The 24331-nt window shown below is 34.9% G+C and overlaps 1 protein-coding gene across 6 annotated transcripts in view; it reads left to right on the top strand.

The window, feature by feature from the left end:
- CEP85L (centrosomal protein 85 like) overlaps nt 1-24331 on the top strand; it is a 219340-nt gene that overhangs the window by 128232 nt on the left and 66777 nt on the right. For all 6 annotated transcript variants that reach the window (XM_058307330.2, XM_058307329.2, XM_058307332.2 and 3 more), the window contains one exon: nt 11044-11165. In XM_058307330.2, coding sequence (XP_058163313.1) covers nt 11044-11165 — 122 coding nt within the window. The remainder of the gene's footprint in view (nt 1-11043; nt 11166-24331) is intronic.

Genomic DNA, 24331 nt, shown 5'->3' with positions numbered 1-24331 from the left:
AGAGACTATAGTGTAGATTTTTACAAAATCACTTTTTAAAATCTGTATTGTGCTCCTCAAATGTCCAGAGCCAGTCTTTGCATAAAATATCACAGCTTTGTCTATGACCTTAAAATTATGCAGCAGTCTAAAAATATGGATAAAATATACCACCACTTGCCGTTTTGAAATATATCTATTATCATATTCAACCTAATGGTAGTATCTAAAAATCTCTTTGTTCCGTAGGAAGTCTCTGACAAGCTGTTATTTCCTCGAAGTTAAAAGAATCTGGAGGAAGAAAAAAAAAATTACAATCTGGGGGCAACATTTACATTTATCAGAACAATTAAAAAATGCTTAAGTTAATGCTTTCTTTAGATGTGAAATCATCACCTGAAACAAAAAGCCAGGATGTTAATAATATATCTAACCACTTGGTCATGCCCAATTCATCACCCTGATTTGTGGACTGATTGTGTGTTGACCATGGCTTATTAAGGAGGAGTTGAAGAATTTGAACTGTGATTTTAATCTTTCTGGTTCTATTACCTTTATGATTTCCAGAAAATAAACCTGTACTGTAGTTTTTTCATAAATAGAATTGAGGAAGATTGAATTAACTTTTAAAGTCTCTTTGAAGCTCATGCATTCTGTGATTAGCTTCAGAAAATATGCAGTTACTTTTCAAAGCGGTTATTAATTTTAGCTAGATCTGTTAAAATAAACATGCTGCAAATTTCACAAAAGTCATTTTCTGGCTCATTTATTCCTTTTGTCAAATTACTGGTTGCTAGGCACTACAGTAGATGAGATAGGTAAAAAAACAACAATGTCCTTGTCTTCATGGATCTTACATTTTAAAACACCATAAAAATAAATAGTTATTAAAAATTTTTTACAAAATATGTTTGGACACTTTGATTCTATTGTGAAGTTTAATCATTTTTAGTATATAAATGTGGCATACTTAATTAGTCTCATTGGATATGAGATGATTTTTAATTTTTGTCATAAGCCATTTTAAATAACTGATAAATATCTATTCTGAGCAAATAAATCTCCTTGTTTCTCTGTTCTGCAGACTTGATATACTTCAAATGTTAGTTTATGCAAGGATGATCAGGCTCTTAATGATTTGATTTATATTTGAAATCTAATTTGATAATTTTGTAGTGTTAGGTAGTTGATTGCATTTCTTTATAATTAGAGAATTTTTTTTTTTATAAAATAAGCTAAGAATAGAAGATACAGTACAGATTAGACTCTGAAGCAGATAAACATCCTGAGTTATGACTTTCCATCTTGTTACACTTTTAGTTTGGATCAGGTGACTTTCTATACTATGCTCTTGCACTAAGGATGGGTAGGTAAACCTACCTAAATTTAGGTTTGAGGTTTTATTTAAGACTTTTGATAATATCATCATTTAAGCTATGTCTTTGATTGCCTTAGTGAGAACCTCTAAAATCTAATAGCTCTATCCTTTACTTATACAGTTGGCCTTATTTAAATTTCTAGAATAAAAGTGAAACTGACTCTTGGTTTTGTCAGCATGGGCATGTTCTTGAAAATGGTATATAAAGTGGACTTTGATATGTAGAATTCATATTTACCTTCTAAATAAAGAGATGTAGAGTGTCTAATTGGAAAGGATTAATAAGCCCGACTTCCTTAAATGTAGATATTGGGACTTTTTACCAACCATTTAATCAATTTATTGGGAACTGTATATCATTTTGATATATTTCAGTAAAACTGTACTTTCTCCTTAATCCATCTCCCATTTAAAAGCTTATATAGCATAGCAAAATGACATGAACATCTTATCATCTGCAGTTTTCTTTTGTTCTTGAGTTATTTAGAGGTGCTGCCTGGGCTTCAGGACCAGCCCCAGGATCAGGATCAAATAGGATGCTTTTGGCAAAATCATTTATTTGGTTGTCGTTTTACTGCATTGTTTTTTAAATGGATTTATTGCTTAGTTGTAGTCATGGATATCTGAAAAGTTGGTATTTGGCTCCAGCATTAATGTGTTGAATTTTTCTTTCTTGTTTAATTTGATAAAATAAATTATTTTAAAATGTAACATTTGGGTACTTGTGAATTTGTCATGAATATTAGACAATCCAAAAGTATTCTTGAGACTGCAGATCTCCAAAATAGAATGCACTATGGCCATTGAAGACATCTTTCAATTTTATTTGTTTGTAGCAACCTAAAATTAAATTAGCTATTTAGATTAGTAAGAGATTCCCTGGGTCTGACAGAAATGAGGCTAACTCTCACAGGCTTGATAGTGTGATTTTTATTCAAATATAAATTTTTGGACTGATCTTTAAATTGTAATGTAAAGTTGTAAATATTTCTTCCTATTAAAAGTATCATTGTGAGGAGTGGGTGTAGCTCAGTGGTTGAACACGTGCTGCACATATTTCAGGGCTGGGGTTAAAAAAAAAAAGTGTAATTGCAATGATACAAGGTAAAAGCCTACTCTGTCTCTCCACACAAGATAACCACCATTGATACATAATTTGTTTTGAATCTTATTAGAAAAATCTTTTCATACAGTTTTAAATAATGTAGGCAGTGGTTTGGTTATAAAACACTTTAGATACTTTTTTAAAAGATTTATTTATTAATTCCCCTCCTTGCCTCGTTGTTTGCAGTTGCTGTCTGTTCTCTGTGTCTGTTTGTTAGTGCGTGTCTTCTTTTTAGGAGGTGGGAGGGAGGTGTGTGCCTGATGTCTCTTTGTTGTGTCATCTTGTTGTGTCAGCTTGCCATGGCAACTCACTGTCTTGCTCATCTTCTTTAGGAGGCACCAGGAACCAAACCCCACCTCCCATGTGGGAGGCGGGTGTCCAACTGCTTGAGACACATCTGCTTCCAAAACATTTTTTTAAATTAGATATTCTTTTATCTCTTGATAGTACAATATGGTAAAAGACTTGATAAAAAATATTTTGATTTTTTTTTTTTTTTTTTGAAGCATGGGGGCTGGGGATTGACTCTGGACTTTATATGTGGGAAGCTAGTGCTCAACCACAGAACCACATTGGCTCCCCTGCGTTGATTTTTTCATTTATTTGCTTGTTGTTTGTTTTGTTTGTTTGTTTTTAGGAGGCACCGGGGACTGAACCCGGGACCTCCCATGTGGGAAGCAGGGGCTCAACTGCTTGAGTCACATCTACTCCCTGGTAATTGCATTTTAGAAATAAGTGAATTATACTAGTTTTTTTTTTGCTGTAGTTCTGTTTAAATTGAAGCTGGTTCTATAGTCTGGTACATTTGTTACTCATAACCTTGGGCAGGGTCCCAAATAGACCACATTGTATTAAATATTTTTCATTTTGATAAATTTCTCTACATTTCCATTTCTTCTCATAATCATTTCAAGAATTATAAATTATGCCTCTAAATTTTTTTTTTATACCAGTTTGGTTGCTAGTAGTAGCTGTCAGGTTTGTTAATTTACAGCAGTTGATTCACTAAATTCTACTATTCATATATTTATTCATCATAAGTTTATAAAAAGGAAATTATAGCAACAAAGAGTTTAGTAAAGGCTGTATTATTTATTTTTTAAGTAAATTCATGGTTAGTTATAGTTTTGAAAACTTAAGCTTCATTTGTTTTTTTTATCATCTAATTAATTGTTTAAGGAAAGTAATTTACTCCTCGAACTTGGATGTGCCATTTCCCCCCCTCGCATTTGCATTGCGACAATGAGATTGTTTCACACATGGATCATTCCTTTCTTGGCTATTAAACATGATAATGTTTGCACAGATTGGATATAAACCAGATTATTTTTAAATTTTTGATTTTTTGAGGTACTGAGACTGAGAATTGAATCTGGGACTTCATATGTGGGAAGCTGGTGCTCAACCACTGAGTCACTTTAGCTCCCCTGAGTTGGTTTTTTTGTTTGTTTGCTTGTTGGTTGTTTTTGTTTTTAAGAGGCACTAGGAACTGAACCCTCAAGCTCCCATGTGGGAAGCAAGTGCTCAACCTCTTGATCCACATCCACTCCCCAGATTGATTTTTAAGAGGAAATATGTCCCTCTCCTCAAAAGAAAAGAATTAAATTTATCAGCAGTATAATTGTTTAGGATGGTAGAATTCAGAAATACTTTTAGGGTTCTCTTTATTTTCATGCACATATATTTTTAATCTATGAAATATAAAGTCCTCTCATAACTTTCTTTTTTTATCATTTTATTACTTTTGAAATAACTGAATATATTTGAATTATTCAGTAAATCATATTAGGATGACAAGGACATTTTAGTAATAAAAAATTGAAGAAATAATGAGGTTATTAAAAACATAGTTCCTTCTGTAACTTAAATTTCAAGGGCCAAGATGAAGACTTAAGTTTATAATGGATCATTCTGAGGAAAGAGTTACAGATAGACTTTATTTTTTTTAAATGTATTTTTTGTTTGTCTTTTTGTTTTTATAGAGAAAAATATATGGTAATAAACCCCCAAAAAATCATTACATGGGCTTAGTTAAGGCATAATTTCTTTTTTTAAATGTGCCATTCTTTTAGTAATAATAAAATCTTTACCCCCTTCTCTTGATGAATAAAAAGCTCTTTAAATTCTATGTAATTTGTAGTTTATTTTCATCTCTATTATTGAGTTTTGTGAATTTATTTACTGGTAGGAAGCTGGTATGATTCTTTTACCTAAAAGCACTAGTAGAGTACCTCTTTAGATAGCCTATTCCAGGAAACAGAAGGAGATTAGTTGTGTTATTTGACATGTTGTGAGTGAGGAATGAGCTGCAGGACAAAGGCAGTTGAAGGAGAGATAAACTTGAAGAATTGCAGAGGTTGTAGTCTAGTTAAGTTTGGTAGAACTAGATTGTCTAAATTTAACAGTATTTGTCCGGGCTAAGGCCAGAGATATTTGAGGTATTTTCAGCTTCAATATAGACAGCTTTTATTAGAAACATGTTTGGCCATTAAGTGACATATTTTGGCAACATTCACAGCATCTGGATCTCATCTTAGTAGTGTGTATTTGGGATTTCTGAAGATTCCTGTAATCTGGATGCAGTTATGAGAGTGGAATTTGCCATTTCCAATAAGAGGTGCCTATGTGTATGTCTTCTGGGTGTATAAATCTCTATAGTTAGGGTCTATATGTAGAAGAGTTAGGACTGTAATTTCACTAGTATATAGCTATTCTGTTCTCTAACCATTATTGTCACAGTGTTATATACATTTTTAGGTAAAACATTCAAATGAGGCATTTCCAACCTTCTCTGAGTTTGACAAATACCAAATATGTATGAAACATATTTAATTGTAAAAAGTATCTTTTTTTCTTTCTCCTTTACAGATTTTGAAATGTTTGATGACATCCTTACTTCAAATTAGCTCATACAGATGCATGCCTTTTACATTTTTACATTTTACCTTTCATGTTTAAGTTTTTGGTTCTAAATTTTATCCTTCATAAGCTATAAATATTAATGATATGGTCATAAATGTTCTCTTTGATTACTTATATTGGCTCAGGAAGCATCATGATAGACTGAGAGTTTAAGTAGAATAGCTTAACAGCAATGATTTTATATTTTGTTGATAAATTAATTTGATACATTTTTTTCTTTTAGAATTATTTTAAAAATCTCTTAGGTGTGCCTTATTCACATATTATCAAAACAATACCTGCGTTTTCTGGAATATGGTCAAAATGTCACAAAATGGTATGCGTCTCATGGCCAGTTATGATTTTATTGAGTAATAATTCTTTATTGCTTTCTAGCTAGTTGAAAAATTTTTTTTCCTAATGGGCTGTAGGGAAACAGTTATTTGAATATAAAATGCTTTCCTCTTTTCCGTATTAGAAACATTGTCCTCCACGTTATATAAAGCTTGTTTGGTCTCTTAAGGGCAAGCTCGTAGGTTATTACCAACTTTGTTGCTGCATTTCTTGAGTACGATAGTTATTTCTTCTGGCCTTTTCTCTTGATTATTTGCAGATGTAGAATAGCACCAAAGTAATGAAGAGCTATGGAATTATAGCAGGGTAGTGCATCGTATCTACAGTGCAACTTTGAGTGCTTGAAGTATTCTTCCTTAGCAGAGAAGGCCTTCTTTTCCCTTCAGTCCGACATTTAGGTAGAGAGTGAAATAAAGTAAAAGTTATTTCCTGTGGTTATTATTTTATTCTTATTCAGGTCTATCATACAGTAAATACAGAAATGTACAAATCTTAAGTGTAATAGCAGGGCTGTGCTATTTGATCAGTATATAGTTCTACTCAGATCAAGGTATAAAAAATTGCCAATATTTTGTAAGTTTAAAATATGTCTCTTCTCTGTCTATATAAAACATCCAGGAGCAGATGTAGCTCAAGCGGTTGAACACCTGCTTCCCACCCAGGTTTGGTCCCCAGTGCCTCCTCCTAAAAACAAACAAAACAAACAACAAGCAAACAAAAGGCAAAATCAGCTGATGTGGCTCAGTGGTTGAGCACTGGCTTCCCACTTCTGAAGTCCCAGGTTCAATCCCCAGCCCTGGAACCTCAAAACAGCAACAACAACAAAAAACAAAACCAAAAATATCCCACATCTCACCCATATTCACTACTCCGACTTCTATTATCTTTGAGTATATGTGGTTCTGTTTCTGGATTCTTTTTCTGAACATAATGTCTCTGACATCCATCCATGTTATTGAGTATAGGAATAGTTCTATTTTTATAGCTGTGTAATTTTCCATTGTTTGCATATCCCATGATTAACCATTCTTTTGTTTTTTAACAAAAGACGCATCTTTTTTTATTTAAGGGGATTGAACCTGATACCATTTAGTCACTTTTGTTGTCCCTTCCACCGTAGCTATAGAAAATAATATTTGTATTCTCTGTGTGATACAAATTGCATGTTGAAATATATGTATCCTGAGACCGATAGATGCACATATATATTGCTGTATGTATACATGTACTTCCTCACATTAGATCAAGTCAAATTACATTTTTAAAAGGTATATATCCTTATTTATTTTTATCCTTACCTCAGGGGTTGGAAAAATTTTTCTGTAAAGAGCCATATAGTAAATATTTTAGGCTTTGCAGGCCATATGGACTGTTCACAATTACTCAACTTTGCTTTGTAAGAACAGCTATCATAGACAATATGTGAAAGAATGAGTATTGCTGTGTTGTATAAAACTTTGTGGGCACTGAATTTTTAATTTCATAAAATTCTTATGTGTTACAAAATATTTTTCTCTTGATTGATTTCACCCTGTTTAAAAATGTAAAATCCATATTTAGCTTGCAAATCATACAAAAACAGGTGAAATGGATTTGTTGACCCCTGCTATACCTGATCTATTTTGGAGACACATGCTGAAGTCTTCACCATGATTGTGGATTTGTTTCTCCATGTATTTTTAACCATTTTCCTTTTATGATATATATTGTTAAGTACATGAGCATTTTTTCACTGTTTTTGATCTCCTTGATGAATTTTACCCTTTACTAATATAACATTTTTTCATTTTCATTTAATGCTTTTTTTGACCTGAATTTTATGTCCAAGGGTGATACTGACCCTTCTGCTTCCAATTTATTGATGTTAGCTTGTTTTGTCCAAGATCCACAATAAAATAAAACAAAACATTAACTTCATTATTGGGCTTGCTTTTCAATAACTTTTCATGTGAAGGTTTTAAGGCAGTTGTACCCAGCTTTTTTTCCCCATATATAATAATGTGCCAATGCTAAGACAGTGCTACCTAGAACTTTAAAGTGTGTATTTATGTATATTCAAAATTTGTATTTATGTCATTATCAGAGGGAAAAGGCTTTTCCCTCCTAGTTGTTTATGGACATAATATTTGATATTAGATAATTGATATTAGTTAGGTTTTATAAATTCCCTTCAGGCTACTAAATGTGTAATATAACCATGTAAAAACAATTTTTGTTTAAAAAATTTTGTAACTCTTTTGGATGCAAGAAAGGATTAAAAAGAAAAAGGTAGGTTTGCAAGAGAAAGAAAGACAGCAGTTCACTATAATGCTTTAATGGGGAGGAAACTTTTTTAACATTTGCTGACCTATTAGATTAGCAGTACTTGAAGAGAATCTCTCTGTAAGACTGTAATGTGGAAATGACAGGAACAGCCAAGAACATAATCTAATTCTCTTATTCTTAAACCCATGTATTATAACTTTTAAAAGATAAATAATTCCCCTGTAGATAGCTGATTTCTTCCAGGTTTAGTGCAAAACAATACTGTCTTAGTTTGTCAAGAGATGCTATGACAAATACAATTTGGAGACTGGAAATCAGAGATCAAGGGCTTGCCAGGCCATGTTTTCTCTCAGAGACCATAGCATTCTGGTGCTGACTTGCAAGCAGATCATTTTAAAAATGCCTTCTGGGCTTATAATATTGACTGGCTAACTAACATATCCAAAGAATAATGTATTTACCCTTAATAGGTTGATAATCCTATGCATCATAAAAAGGGTAGGCCTCTGACTTGGAAGGTCTGACCTGAGAGAGATGTTGTGAGACAGTATAAAGAACATTTGGCTAGCAAAAAGGACTTGAACCTTTCTCAGAGTCACCTTCCTCCCCTAACTAGCTATGTAATTTTAGCAAGTCATTTCACCTCTCTCAATTTTATGACTACTTCCTCATTCTCATTTACCACTCCATCTTCCCCTCAATGTTGTATGAAACCAACAAGTAGTATAGTGAACTGCTGCCTTTCTCTTGGAAACCTACCTTTTTCTTCTTTTTAATCCCTCTCTTGCATCTAAGAAGTTAGAAAATACGAAAAGGCTTCTCAGAAAATTGTCTGCCATGGGAAAATTTTTTTAGCAGGGGACTTGTGAAGAGTAGAACAGCTAATGGCTTCACTAGAAGGTTATCACTTTTTGCCTAGGTACTTATCTTATTGAAATAGGCACAAGATATATACAGTGAAACTTGGCTTCAAGTAATATGATATAAATCTTTCCTGATCTGTGGCAGTCAGAAATGGAGGAAACTTTTTTAGATCTTTGGAAAGGGAGATCATAGATCCTTTAGCTACCCTGAAAGTTTTTAGTTAGGTGTGGTAGCAATATACAAAAACCAATATTTAAAATGTATGTCAGCTTGTATAAGGATATAAATTAGTATATAACTCAGTGTGTAAATCAAATATATTCCCTTTTAAACTCCAGATAATTGAAATGTTAGTATTTTAAATTATGGCACAAATTGTTCACATCATTCTAATGATTTACAAGTCTTGTGTTGAGTTTCGAAATTGTTGAGATGTTTTTCTGTTTTGTTTACCTTTCACCAACTTTGATTATAGCACTTTTGGGCCACAGTTTGATGAAAGAAAGTATATCAAATATACTTACTATTAAATTGATAGTCATTAAGTATCATGTCCTTCCAGCGAGGATAGGATTTCTCTTTATAGCAATAGTATTGTTTGTGGTGCTGAATCCTCTCCTAGCTTTAACTAAACTGACAACAGTTGCTTTCAAATATTCCAGCCCTTGTGATGATATGAAATTTGGAATACTGTTGTTAGTTAGGCCACAGTAGGGACTGTTTAACAATGTGGTGTTTAAGAGCAGTTTTCTCCATTTTGGGCTCTGCCAACTGAATATAAGAGGGTAGGTAGTGTCTGGGTGTGAAGATTTGGCAGTGTGTATGTGGGAGGTGGCGAGAGGTAGCATGGAGTGGGATGCTGACTAGTGCAGGGACAACCTGTCTGAGAGGTTGCCATTTATGGATGGAGCAGTAACTAAAAGGCCTGTTTATGCCAAGAAATAATCCTTTATTTGCTGGATTATGGAGAGTCCTGGGGAGGGACCAGGGCAGGAGAGGGTACATACAGGGACTGACATATCTCTACTGGTACATACTGGCTGAATAGCAGCTCTAGTTACATGCTAGGCAAAGGTAAGAAATGAAATTCAGAGACAGGACCTGTATGTGTGTCACTAGCCTTTCCCTACAATACTTTGTGTCACCTACATTCCAAATAACTCCCCATCTGACAATATTTACTTTGTAATGTAAATATTATCTGGTTTGTAATGTAAATATTATCTGGTTTCTCTCCTTTCTATTTTGTTCATCATATCCCATCTTTCTTCTGCCTGAATCATAACGTCTTAATATTGACAGTCATCTTAGTTTAAAAGTTTAATCTAGGACTGGTTGATGGCACACAATTAGTGATTTCCTTAAAAGTAAGCCTTGTTAGTAGCATCTTTGGAAAACATGACAAAAATAGTACTGCACGTTTGAATTTTTCTAAAGCAGCACTGTAGTGTTTATATACATCAGTTAGCTTGCCAAGGAATTTACGGTATTCTGGTTTAATTTACCAGTATTAAATTTTTTAGTATTGTTACAGTGATAAAAACTTGAGGATTCTGTCATATTGTTTTTATTATTGTTGGTTTGTTTGAAATGTCTGAAAATTTTCTTAAATTCTAAGCAAAGTTTTTTCCAAATGACAAATTTGCACTGGAGGCCAGTAATCACCAAATTATCTGCTTAAGAGATATTCATATTTTCTATGGATATATTTACTACTTTTTGAAAATATTTGTACTTTTGAAATTTTAATAGAATTCAAATGATGAATGAAAACTTGTCTGAATACTACAGATTCTGCTTTTATTTCCTCATGGAAACCATTCTGGTAATGTTCTAGTCTAGCCATGGCTATTCCATTATTGTACTCCTTCCTTAGGCAAAGATTAATCTCTTAATTCTAGAGAGTTTCCACAGAGTAATGTGAAAAAGTTCTTACAGATGCATTATAGTAAGCCAGGTTAAATAAATGGCCTATTGTCAACAATTCTTCATAAAGACTTTTTAAAATTTACTTTGGAGCTTCCTTGAAATTCTTCAAGTTACGTTGTACTTACAAGTATGATTTTAAATAATTTTTAAAAAAAAATCAGACAAAAATACTCTTTTTTAATGAAAATCATTAGAAATCATTAAATGCTATATAAATACTCCCTTTAGACGCTTTTACTATATTAATAGTGTAAAAATGTTTGTGCAGGTTTTGACTGGATCATCTCATCAAAGTTATTCACCTTCTGGCCATCAGGATTTCAGTAAGTGGGAATCAGTGCTGAAAATAAAAGAAGGACTACTAAGGCAAAAAGAAATTGTAATTGATCGGTGAGTCTGTTTTTCATTTTGTAATTACTAAATATTTCAGGCATAGAGAAATGTAGATTAATTTGCATCTTCTACTTAGGGCTTAAGAAATATATTAAAAGTTTGTTTTGCCCCTCTCCAATCCAGATTCCTTTAAGAACCAGAGTCAGAACTGAGTTTGCTTATTTGTCTGTTTTCTATTGTTCCTCCATTCTCATTAGTGTAACTCATTTGGTAAACCCTCTGTATCTTCTTTATACATACAGCAGGTTAACTGCAATGCTAATAAACTAACATAGCCATGAGATGATGTCTTCATGTAACACGTAGGAACTATCAAATTAGAAAGCACTTTAAATGGCAGTTTCCTTTAATCTAATGTATATTATGTGTGAATCCACAGAAACTAAAAAACCATGAATGCTTAAGATTAAATGACTGATAAGAATTCTGGAGGTTATTCAGGACATCCCAAAGTTCTTGGATGTTTGCTTACCAAAACTCTGAAGTAGAAATTGAAGTATCTTGATTATTCTGAGCAATAACCCAAATGTTATTTATCTTTTATGTATATTGGCTCCGCAGCATTTATGTATACTTTTGGAGATAAACATGTTGTGTATCATGGTGATTGGGAAATAGCTTGAGGAGACTTTTTTCTTAATCTAGTTACTGCTTATTTTCATGTGCTTAAATAGAATAAAGTAGTAGGTAGTTTAGCCTTAAAATTAAATTTGAATTCAAACCTTTAAATATATTTAACATTTGAAATTTACAAAAGTTTTGCTCAGAAATGTAGTAGTGTTATGAAGATCTCTTGGATATAAACTTAGAATAATGTTGGAAAGCAGACTTGGCCCAATGGATAGGGTGTCTGCCTACCACATGGAAAGTCTGAGGTTTAAACCCCGGGCCTCCTTGACCCATGTGGAGCTGGCCCATGCACAGTGCTGATGTGTGCAAGGAGTGCCCTGCCCACAGGGGTGTGCCCTGCCCACAGGGGTGTCCCCCGTGTAGGGGAGCCCCATGTGCAAGGAGTGTGCCCTGCGAGAGGAGCCGCCCACAGCAAAAGAAAGTGCAGCCTGCCCAGAAATGGCGCCGCACACACAGAGAGCTGACACAGTAAGATGACGCAACAAAAAAAAGAAACACAGATTCCCAGTACCGCTGATAAGGATAGAAGTGGTCACAGAAGAACACACAGCGAGTGGACACAGAGAGCAGACAAATGGGGGGTGGGGGAGGGTGGGGGGGTGGAGGAGGGAGAAGGGGAGAGAAATAAATTTTAAAAAAATCTTTTAAAAAAAAAGACTTCTTGACTTTCTTGTTCCCCAGCATCTCAAACAGAGCATGGCACATATTACCTGCTTAATATTTGATGCTTCCATACTTAATAAATGAATGAGGATGGTAGAAAGTAGTTTAAATGTCATTTACAAATTTTAGATGTTTTTTAGTACAAATAAATCTTATATATGCATAATTACAGACCCACCCAGCTGGATACTTTTAACACTGATAATTTAATACGTTATACATACTTGAAATTGATACTTTTTTAAATAGACAAAAATTCAGATTTTTATTAATATGTATTTGCCCTTCCTCAAGCAATCAGAATCAATTAGATTTAGCTACTTTTTGAATATCATAATTACCATTCCACTGGGTATAAGTTAATAGGAGATGCACATCATTATTGATATAGACCTTTATAGATCTATAGATTGTGTAGATTATAGAAGGAGGTGCTAAGGCAGCGGTTCTTTTTTTAAAAATATTTATTTTATTTGTTTATGTCTCCCCACCTCCTCCTTGTTTGCACTTGCTATGTCTGTTGTCTTCTTGTTTCTTTAGGAGGTACCAGGAACTGAACCACGGACTTCCCATGTGGTAGGCAGGAGCTCAGTTGCTTGAGTCACATCTGCTTCCCTACTAAGGCAGGGGTTCTTAATCTTTTTTGTTCCACAGACCCCTTTACCAGTTAGGTGAAAATCCCAGGCGCCTTACTAAGTCCACACTATGCCTGTATATTATTTAATAAATATTTTATGAGTCTGCTATAGCTGCTTTGTCAGGTCTAGGTGGCCTCAGCTGGGATGGCTTATCCTAACATGGTAGCCTGGGTTTGTTTATGTGGTGCCTGGGCAGGGTGCCAAGAGAGATGAAGCATACAGAATCTCTTGGTGCCTAGGCTCAGCACTGGCTTAGTCACTTCTGTCACACTCTATTAGTCACAAAGCCAGCAGCCTTCACATCTAGATAGTAGGAGCAGCAAAAATGCATTGTAAACATGTAAAGGGGCAAACATAATTACAGGGAAGGAAATAATTGTGGCCGATTTTGTAAATAGTCTACTATACCCAATGTCTTAAGTAGTAAATAGTCTACTATACCCAGTGTGTCTTTGGTTTCTTTATGAGTTTATTATAAAATTTTTATAATCATTGCATTATCAATTTATCTATTGTAGAAAACAGAGAAGAAACTAGCAACCAGAAACTTTTGCTTTTAAAATAATGTAACCAGCATTTAAAAGTAAAAATGTTCATTATGTTAAAATCTTGTGCTAAAATATATATCGCTTAAAATTAGACCAAAATCTATAATATTTATTTATTTATTTTGGAGGACCAGATTAGACTAAGAGCCTTTAAAATGATTATGATGCATGTAGAGACTCTTTCGGAAATAGAGTTGACAGGATTTGGTGTCTAACTGGATGGAACAGAGAATCATTAATGATGCCAAGTTTTCTACTTTGGAATATGGTGTGGTTGATGATACCTTTGGGGTCATTTAACTAAAAATTGTATGCTGAGGTGTATTTCTTTAAAATATCCAATTAACCACAATTATAGGAGAAAAATGTGTTTTTCGTTGGTATATATATGACTTTTATAGTAGCTGACTCTGAATTATTAGGTCTAAAGAGGTCAAATGTTTGGGGAAAATAACTGCTGTAGAAACTATGCCCCAATTGTGTTTCATCTCATGAGAAAAAGAATATAGATTAATTTGAAGGAAGCAAGAAACTTGATTGCTTTTATTTTTTGCCATTAACCATTTAGGTAACTCTAAGGTGCTTGAGCTTTTGCACCTCGACCTACTTGTCTGTCTACATAAAGGGGTTTCACCACTTAAAAAAGAAGCCTCTAGGCAACTACCCTCTTCCATCCAATTTATAGGATAAGAATTAAATGAATGTATGTAAAAAAACTAATATACTGCCTAATGCATAGTAGCTGTCAATAAATAGTGGCCACATATATATAATTTTGTATATATGACTAGTTATGTGTATTGTATATGCCTGTCTCCAGTAGACTTTGCACTCCCTCACAAAAGAGATAGTTTCTTGTACATTTCATTACTCCTAATAGGTTCTCAACAAATATTCGGGGTAAGCAGCCTAATTTTATTAGAAAAGAGGTAGAGATTGCTCGTTAACCAGTACTGTTGCTGATACTAGTAGTTCTTATAATGGTTTACACTTGGAAATTGCTTGGCTTTTGGGAAGTTAGTATGCTCCTGTACAGGTAAGACACAGGGTAAGTCAGTGCACTTGAGACTGAACCAGATAGGCAACCTCTATACTGTCATGGTGACAACTGTGTTAGAGCTATCCGTAAATGCCACTGGTACTATACAGGAGAACTCCCATTTTGTTGCAATTTGCAGTACATGTATTTCTCATTTAATTATATGTACAAGTAAAATTACATTATATTTGTGCTAGATAAGCTACTAAAAACCACTGGCTAATTCTTTGGTGTAGTGTGGATACTTTTTAGAGAAGGCATACTGTCCTTATAATTCATCTCTTTTATCATTATGTACACATTTCTTAAAGCAAACCCTAATTGTACATGTCATGGTTATTAAAAAGACTCTAAAACCCACAGATTTGATTAATTAAAACATGTGAGGCTTTATTCATGGCAATTAGTAATGCATTCCTTTTACTTTAAGATGCACCTCACATTGCAGGAGTCATGGTTATTTTCCATTTCAGGTGTTGGAATGAGATTTGTTTAATTTTTTTTTTCAGCTGACTTAAGCATTTAATATTTATATGCAGTTTTTTTTTAAGATTTCTTTTATTATTTATTTCTTCTCACCCCCTCTTCATTTGCACTTGCTATGTTTGTTCATCTTTCTTGTTTCTTTAGGAGGCACCAGGAACGGAACCCAGGACCTCCAATGTGGGAGGGAGGTGCTTAATCGCTTGAGCCACCTTCGTTTCCTGCTTTGTTGTGTCTCTTACGTTTTTCCTCCTGTCTTTTATTGCGTCATCTTGTTGTATCAGCTTGCTGCATCTGCCCATTGCGTTTGCCTCTTTAGGAGGCCCCAGGAACCTCTGCTCCCTGCATTTGTTTCGTCTCTTATTATGTTTTTCTTGGGTCCCTTGTTGCATCATCTTGTTGTGTCAGCTTGTCATATCTGCCTGTTAAGTCAGCTTGCTGTCTTCTTTAGGAGGCACTTGTTGCTGAACAATGGACCTCCCATGTGGTAGGTGGAAGCTGAATCACTTGAGCCACCTCTGCTTTCCTTATATGCAGTTTTAATAGTTTATTTCTGTGTCAGTTATTTTGGTTGTTTATACCTAGGCATGAAGCATTATAGAATTGATGTTTAACCAGTAAGAAAATTTGTAGATATATACACAAACACTCTTTTAATGTGCTTTGGGAATATTTTACAGCCATAAACTTAGCAGTGTTTGGCAGGTACACCTGGGAGAAATAGAAAATTATGACTAGCCAAGAAAAATAAAATATTCTTCCTCCTAATCTTGTTAGCATTAAAAGATGCCATCAAAGCATATTTAGAGGTACATTACAAAACTAAAGACAAGGATCATATTTTGTATTTGCCCATGCTTTGTGTAAGCCAGTTGTGGGGGGTAAAGGTGAGGAGATAGGTTCTCAAAACTATTTATCCCTTACAGTACTAAAAGTAATTTGAAAACATGAAATAGAAGGTAACTTTTTATTTCCATGGTTTTAGATTTTTATTTTTATATGCCTTTTTTGGAAACCGTTTGGGGAAAAGAGAAATACGTGGATAATTAAAAGAACAAAATGTCATTGGCCCCCCATCCCTCACCCCAAACATTTGTCCACCAGTTCTTTTTCTTTTTGTTAATGTATGAGGGTGTCTCTTTGATAGCCATCCATGACAAATTATTCAGTACCCACAGATATTTTGATTGATATGATATTTTGGAAATTTGAAAAGCTTTCCCATTTTTAAAGGAAGGGGAACATATCAGGAATATTTGAGTCATTTTCATTTTGGCTAGTTTTTATGTTTGTCTTGTTAAAATTAATGAATTAGCAACATTCCCTCTTTAATAATATACCTTTAACATCTCAGTTTATCCTAAACATATACTTGTACATAGGCCTACACAGATACATATATAAGAATGAGTAATTTCACATAGAGATTTTAAAATACCTTTTGTCCTACAACTAAAATTCCTATTGTAATTTTTAAAGTAATGTTTACAGTTTGAATATATTTACTGTGTAGTAGATTGGGGCCTGTATTTACAAAATAATGTGGGTTCACATTCCAGATGTTTAGGGGAGGTCCCCGATAGAGCCACTTCTGGCCCTAGTCTCAGAACAGACTATCTACTTAGGCTCAGAATTTCCCACCATCAGTTTCTGATTTCTTTGTGCTTAAGAGTTCATTTCTGAGCTTATTTCTTTCTTCTTGCATTTCATTGTAAGCTGCAAGGAGAAACTAGGCTGCACCTTCCACACATAGCTTGGCAATCTCCTCAGCTAAGTATCTAAGTTCATTGTTTTCAAGTTCTGTCTTCCATCCAACAGCAGACTTCAATTTCATAGTTCACTGCCACTTTCAAACAAGGATCACCTTTCTTCCAGTTTCCAATAATCAGTCTTCCTTTCCTTCCAGGCCTCATTGGAAGTGTCATTAGCATCCACATACTTCTGTCAGTCTCTTCAGAGCAAACTAGGCTTTTCCTGTCAGGCACCTCACATTTCTTCCAACCTCTACCCATTACCCAGTTCCAAAGCTATTTCCACATTTTTGGAATTTACAATAGTAGCACCCCACTCTTGGTACCAAATTTTGTTTTAATTTCCTAAGCTACTCAAGCAAATACCATGCAATGGTTTGGCTTTAAAAAAGGGTATTTATTAGCTCATGGTTAAAGGCTGTGAAAAAGTCCAGATCAAGGCACCATCAGTGCGATGGTTTCTTCTTGAAGACTAGTGTTCTGGAGCTGGCTGTCTGTGATCCTTTGTCCTGGGGTCCTCTGTCACATGGTGATGCACATGGCAGCCTCTCCTGGCCTCTCAATTCTCTTCTGGGTTTTGTTATATTTCAGTGTCTTGCTTCCTATGACTTCTCTCTCTGAATTTCATTCCACTTATAAAAGACTCCGGTAATAGGATTAAGGGCCATCCTGATCGAATCGGGCTACATCTTAATTGTAACTTTGATGAAGTAACCCCATCAAAAGGTCCTACTTACTATGGGTTCACCTACAGGAATGGATGAAGTTTAAGAACATGTATTTCTGGGGTACATGCAGCTCCAAACCACCACAAATGTTAAGCAGGATAATTCATTTGAAGAAAGATGAGTTTCCAAGTAGTGTTCTATTTCACTTCTCACTAACCTGTCTGAATTGTTTCAGCAAGTTTTATCTGTCTTCATTGGCTACTCCAGCTGATCTTTGGAAATATATATGTGAATGTCCTACCGATTTGTTCATTGCAAACAAACACCTTTCTCTAACCTCATTACTGGAAGTCTTAGATCTTGCCGTTTTCTAGGACTGTGTGCTTCACAGGCCATGAGATGTCTGATTTCTAGCAACTATTTCTTAATGCTCTAGAGGAAAGTCCTCATTATGTTCTGATCCCCTCTCCACCAGTCCTTATGCTGGTTTCTCTCCCCCTTCACACTTCTTTTTTTCACTTTTTTTTTTAATTGAAGTATATCATTCATACATGAACACACATAAACAATAAATGTATAGTAACGATAGCCAACTCACAAATAAACATACATAACATCACACAGGGGTCTCATACATCAACCCTCCACCAACTCGTTGCATTGGTGTGAAACATTTGTTACAAACTAAGCAAGAGCATTGTCAAAATATTTCTACCAACTGTAGTCCTTATCTTGCATTTGGTGTATTTTTCCCCCAACTCATACTATTTTTTTTTTCTATGTATTTTTGTTACAGATATTGTGAACTTGCAAAACAGTCATACAGATGTGTAGATTTCCCATGCAACTCCACACCTTGGTGAAACATTTGTTACAGATTATGAGATAATATCAGACTATTACCACCAATCATGGTCCATAGCATACATTTGGCACACTTTTTCCATACATCTCTATTATCAACACAGTATAGCCTGGCATTGATGCAAGAATATTATAGTATTGCTGTAAACCACAGTCTATAGGTCACACCAATTGTAGTTTTCCCATGTTTCTCCATATTCCCATCACCCTGCAATAGTGATGTACATCTGCGCTAGCTCACAGAAGGACTCTCTTGCATTTTGTACCCTTAACCACAATTCTCAACCACCTCTGGGTTCACTGTTACTCAGTCCCTAGATTATTCTTTAGCTTACTTTCTTTTGACATTTACTTCCCCAGCCTACCTTTTTCAGTCACAATCCCGTTTATAAACCAGTTGCTACTCACTATAATGTGTTACTATCAAGTCTATCCATTTCCACACTTTTATAGTCAAGTTAATTAAAACTTCTATGTACATTAAGCATCTGTAGTTCTTCTCAACCCTCCTCTTATCTCCTTATAACCTATACTCTAGTTCTAATTCCATGTGTTTATTATTTGTATTTAGTTCATGTTAATGAGACCATGCAATATTTGTCCTTTTGTGTCTGTCTTTGCTTAGTATAATGTCTTCAAGACTCATCCATGTTATCACATATGTCCCAATTTCATTTCTTCTTATTGCAGCATAATATTTCATTGTACGTATATACCAAATTTTGTTTATCCATTCATTGGTGGATGGCCACTTGGGTTGTTTCCATCTTTTGGCAATTGTGAACAACACTGCTATGAACATTGGTATGCAGATGTCTGTTTGTGCTATAGTTTTTATTTCTTCTGGATGTATTCCTAGTAAGAGGAATTGCTGGATCATATGGCAGTTCTATATTTAGCTTCCTGAGGAACTGCCAAACTGTTTTCCACAGAGGCTGCACCATTTTACATTGCCACCAACAGTGAAGGAGTGTTCCTATTTCTCCACATCCTCTCCAGCACTTATTGTTACCTGTTTTTTTAATAATGGCCATTCTGTGTGATGTTAGATGATATCTCACTATTGTTTTAATTTGCATTTCCTTAATAGCTAGTGATATGGAACATTTTTTCATGTGCTTTTTGGCCATTTGTATTTCCTTTTTGGAGAAACGTCTAAATTTTTGCCCATTTTTAAATTGGATTGCTTGATCTTTTATTGTTGAGTTGTGTGATCTCTTTATATAGAATAGAAATCAAACCCTTATCGGATAAGTGGTTTCCAAATATTTTCTCCCATTGCCTGAGCTGCCTTTTCACCTTCTTGATGTAGTCCTTTGAAACACAGAAATGTTTAAGCTTGAGGAGGTCCCATTTATATATGTTTCCTTTTGTTGCTCATGCTTTTGGTGTAAGGTTTAAGAATCCACCACCTATCACCAGGTCCTGAAGATGTTTCCCTCCATTTTCTTCTAGGAGCTTTATTGTACTTCCTTTTATATTTAGGTCTTTGATCCATTTTGAGTTAATTTTTGTATAAGGTATGAGGTAGGGGTCATCTTTCTTTCTTTTGGCTATGGAAATCCCATTCTCCCAACACCATTTGTTGAATAAACTGTTCTGCCCCAACTGGGAGGGCTCGACAGGCTTGTCAAAAATCACTTGGCTGTGATGTGAGGGTCTGTTTCTGAACCATCCGTTTGGTTCCATTGGTCTATGTGTCTTTCTTTATGCCAATACCATGCTGTTTTTTCCACTGTAGCTTCGTAACATGATTTAAAGTCTGGAAGTGAGAGTCCTTCGACTTCAGTTTTCTTTTTTAAGATGTTTTTGGCTATTGGGGAACCTCTTACCCTTCCAGATAAATCTGATAATTGTGTTTTGCATTTGCTTAAAAAATGCTGGTGGAATTTTTATTGGGATTTTGCATTGAATCTGTATATCAATTTGGGTAGAATTGACATCTTAATGATATTTAGTCTTCCAATCCATGAGCATGTAATATTCTTCCAATTATTTAGGTCTTTTTTGATTTCTTTTAGTAATGCATTATAGTTTTCTGAATACAAGTGCTTTGCATCCTTGGTTAAGTTTATTCCTAAATATTTGAGTCTTTCAGTTGCTATTGTAAATGGAATTTTTTTCCTGACTTTCTCCTCAGATGCATTATTAGTGTATAGAAACACCACTAGTTTTTGCATATTGATCTTGAATCCTGATATTCTTTTGAAATCATTTATTAGTGCTAGCAACTTTGTTGTAGATATTTTGGGATTTCTGGATATACAATCATATCATCTGTAAATAGTGAACGTTTTAATTCTTCCTTTCAATGTGGATGCCTTTTATTTCTTTTTCTTGCCTGTTTGCTCTAAGTAGAACCTCTAGCACCATATTGAACAATAGTGGTGACAGTGGGCATCCTTGTCTTGTCCCTGATCTCAATGGGAAAGCTTTTAGTTTTTCCTCATTGAGTACAATGTTAGCCGTGGGTTTTTCATATATGGCCTTTATCATGTTAAGAAAATTTCCTTTAATTCCTATTTTTTGTAGTATTTTTATCAAGAAAGGATGCTGTATTTTGTCAAAGGCCTTTTCTGCATCAGTTGACAAGATTATGTGATTTTTCTTTGATTTATTAATCTGGTATATTATGCTGATTGATTTTCTTGTGTTGAGCCAGCCTTGCATGCCTGGTATAAAATCCACTTGATCATGATGGATAATTCTTTTAATGTGTTCTTTTTTAAAAAAAAGATTTATTTACTTATTTCTCTCCCCTTCCCCCATCCCGGTTGTCTGTTCTCTGAGTCTATTTGCTGCATCGTCTTCTTTGTTCACTTCTGTTGTTGTCAGTGGCACGGGAATCTGTGTTCCTTTTTGTTGCGTCAGCTTCCATGTGGGTGGCGCCATTCTTAGGCAGGCTGCATTTTCTTTTGTGCTGGGCGGCTCTCCTTACAAGGCACACTCCTTGTGCATGGAGCTCCCCTACATGGGGACACCTCTGCGTGGCACGGCACTCCTTGCGCGCATCAGCACTGCGCGTGGGCCAGCTCTACATGGGTCAAGGAGGCCCGGGTTGAACCCCGGACCTCCCATGTGGTAGATGAATGCCCTAACCACTGGGCCAAGTCCGCTTCCCTTTTAATGTGTTCTTGAATTCGATTAGCAAGTATTTTATAGCGGGTTTTTGCATCTGTATTCATTAGAGAAATGGGTCTGTAATTTTCTTTTTTTGTAATATTTTTATCTGGCTTTGGTATTGGGGTGATATTGTCTTCACAGAAGATGTTTGATAGCATTTCTTCTTGTTGAATTTTTTGGAAGAGCTTGAGTAAAATTGATATTAAATCTTCTTTGAATGCTTGGTAGAACTCACCTGTGAAACCATCTGATCCTGGGCTTTTCATTTTGGGGAGCTGTTTGATAACTGTTTCAATTTCTTTACTTGCGATTGGTTTGTTAAAGTCTTCTATTTCTTCTAGTGTCAGTGTAGGTTGTTTGTACATTCCTAGGAATTTTTCCATTTCATCTACATTGTCTAGTTTTTTAGCATAAAGTTGTTCATAGTATCCTCTTATGATCTCCCTTATTTCTGTGGGGTCAATAGTAAAGTTCCCTTTTTCATTTTTTATTTCATTTATTTGCATCTTCTCTTTTTCTTAATCAATCCTGGCTAAGGGTTTGTCGATTTTGTTAAATTTCTTGAAGAACCAACTTTTGGTTTTGTTAATTTTCTCTATTGCTTTTTTGTTCTCAATTTCATTTATTTCTGCTCTGATCTTTTGTTATTTCATTCCTTCTACTTGCTTTAGGATTAGCTTGCTGCTCTTTTTCTAGTTCCTCCAGCTGTGTAGTTAAGTCATCGATTTTTAGCTCTTTTTTAATGTAAGCATTGAGGGCTTTAAATTTTCCTCTCAACACTGCCTTCGCAGCATCCCATAGGTTCTGATATGTTGTATTCTCATTGTCATTCATCTGGAGATATTTATTGATTTCTCTTGAGATTTCTTCTTTGACCCACTGATTATTTAAGAGTGTGTTGTTTAATCTCCATATATATGTGAATTTTCCCTTTATTTGCCACTTGTTGATTTCCAGCTTTACTCCATTATGATCAGAGAAAGTGCTTTGTATAATTTAAATTTTGTTGAATTTATTGAGATCTGCTTTGTGTCCAAACATATGGTCTACCTGGAGAAAGATCCATGAGCACTTGAAATGAATGTATATCCTGCTGTTTTGGGGTGCAATGTTCTGTATGTATCTATTAGGTTTGGTCCATTTATCATGTTATTTAAGCTCGCTGTTTCTTTCTTGATCTTCTGCCCAGGTGTTCTGTCTAATGCTGACAGTGGTGTATTGAAGTCTCCAACTATTATTGTAGAGATGTCGGTTTCTCCCTTCAGTTTTGCCAGTGTTTGCCTCATGTATATTGGGGGCATCCTGGTTAGGTGCATATACATTTATAATTGTTATTTCTTCCTGGTGAATCATCCCTTTTATTAATATGTAAGGTCCTTCCTTGTCTCTAATAACAGTTTTGCTTTTAAAGTCTGTGTTATCTGATATAAGTATAGCTACCCCAGATTTTTTTTTGGTTACTGCACGCATGGAATATCTTTTTCCAGCCTTTCACTTTCAGTTTATTGGTATCCTTGAGTCTAAGGTGAGTCTCTTGCAAACAACATATAGATGGCTTATATTTTCTTATCCATTCTGCCAGTCTGTGTCTTTTGATTGGGAAGTTTAATCTATTAACATTCAATATTATTACTGTAAAGGCAGTTATTTCATCCATTTTGATCTTTGTGTTTTGTCATTTTATATTTGACACTTTTATTTGCTGTTACTGATACAGTTTTCATTTCTAGACTCTCTTCCAGACCTTTCTCTCTTGTCTTTTCAGGTTGTAACATTCCCTTTAGTATATCTTGCAAAGCTGGTCTTTTTGTTATAAACTCTCTCAGTTTCTGTTTATCTGTAAATATTGAAATCTCATCCTCATTTTAAAAAGATAATCTCGCTGGGTATAAAATCCTTGGCTGGCAGTTTTTCTCCTGCAGTATCTTAAATATATCATACCATTGCCTTCTTGCCTCCATGGTTTCTGATGAGAAATAGACACTTAATCTTATTGGGTATTCCTTATGTGTTATGCAAGCTTTTCTCTTGCTGCTCTCAGAATTCTCTCTTTGTCTCTGATATTGTTTGTTCACTTTTGGAGGCCATGTCTTCGAGCTTGCCAATCCTTTCTTCTGCTTCCTCAAATCTGCTGTTATATGCTTCCAGTGTATTTTTAATTGCATTTATTACACCTTTCATTCCCATAAGGTGTGCTGTTTTTCTATGTATGCTTTGAAATTCTTCTTTGTGCTCATCCAATGTCTTTCTTAATATCCTTAATCTCTTTAGCCATCTCATTGAATTTATTAAGGAGATTTGTTTGAATATCTAAGATTAGTTGTGTCAACTCCTTTATGTCACCTGCAGGCTTATCTTACCCTTTAATTGGGCCATCTCTTCTTGTTTCTTGGTATGGATTGTAATTTTTTGTTGTTGTTTCCGCATTTGACTTGCTAGATGTATTTATTCTGGGTGCAATTTCTCCCTTTAGTTTAGGGATTTCTTATCTTTTCTCCCTTGCTGGTTGTGTAGTAGGAATCAAGGATGTAGTTGGTGCTGTAAGGTATGGAGACTGAAGCTGCCCACTTTGCCCCAGGAATTGATGAGGTTTCTCTCACCTTTCTCCTCTGTCAGGGGTAGGGATAGAGCTGTTGCTGTGTACAATAATCCCAGTTGGGCACAGGACTGTCTGTAGTTACTCAGAGAGACTGATGAAGCTTTATACCCCTTCCTCACCTACCTTAGGGAGGGATGGAGCTATAGTTTTGGTCAGC

Source organism: Dasypus novemcinctus, chromosome 11, assembly GCF_030445035.2.
Source record: "Dasypus novemcinctus isolate mDasNov1 chromosome 11, mDasNov1.1.hap2, whole genome shotgun sequence".
Taxonomy (NCBI): Eukaryota; Metazoa; Chordata; class Mammalia; order Cingulata; family Dasypodidae; genus Dasypus; species Dasypus novemcinctus.
Note: the sequence above shows the minus strand (reverse complement) of the source record. Positions and strands in the feature narration are given on the sequence as shown.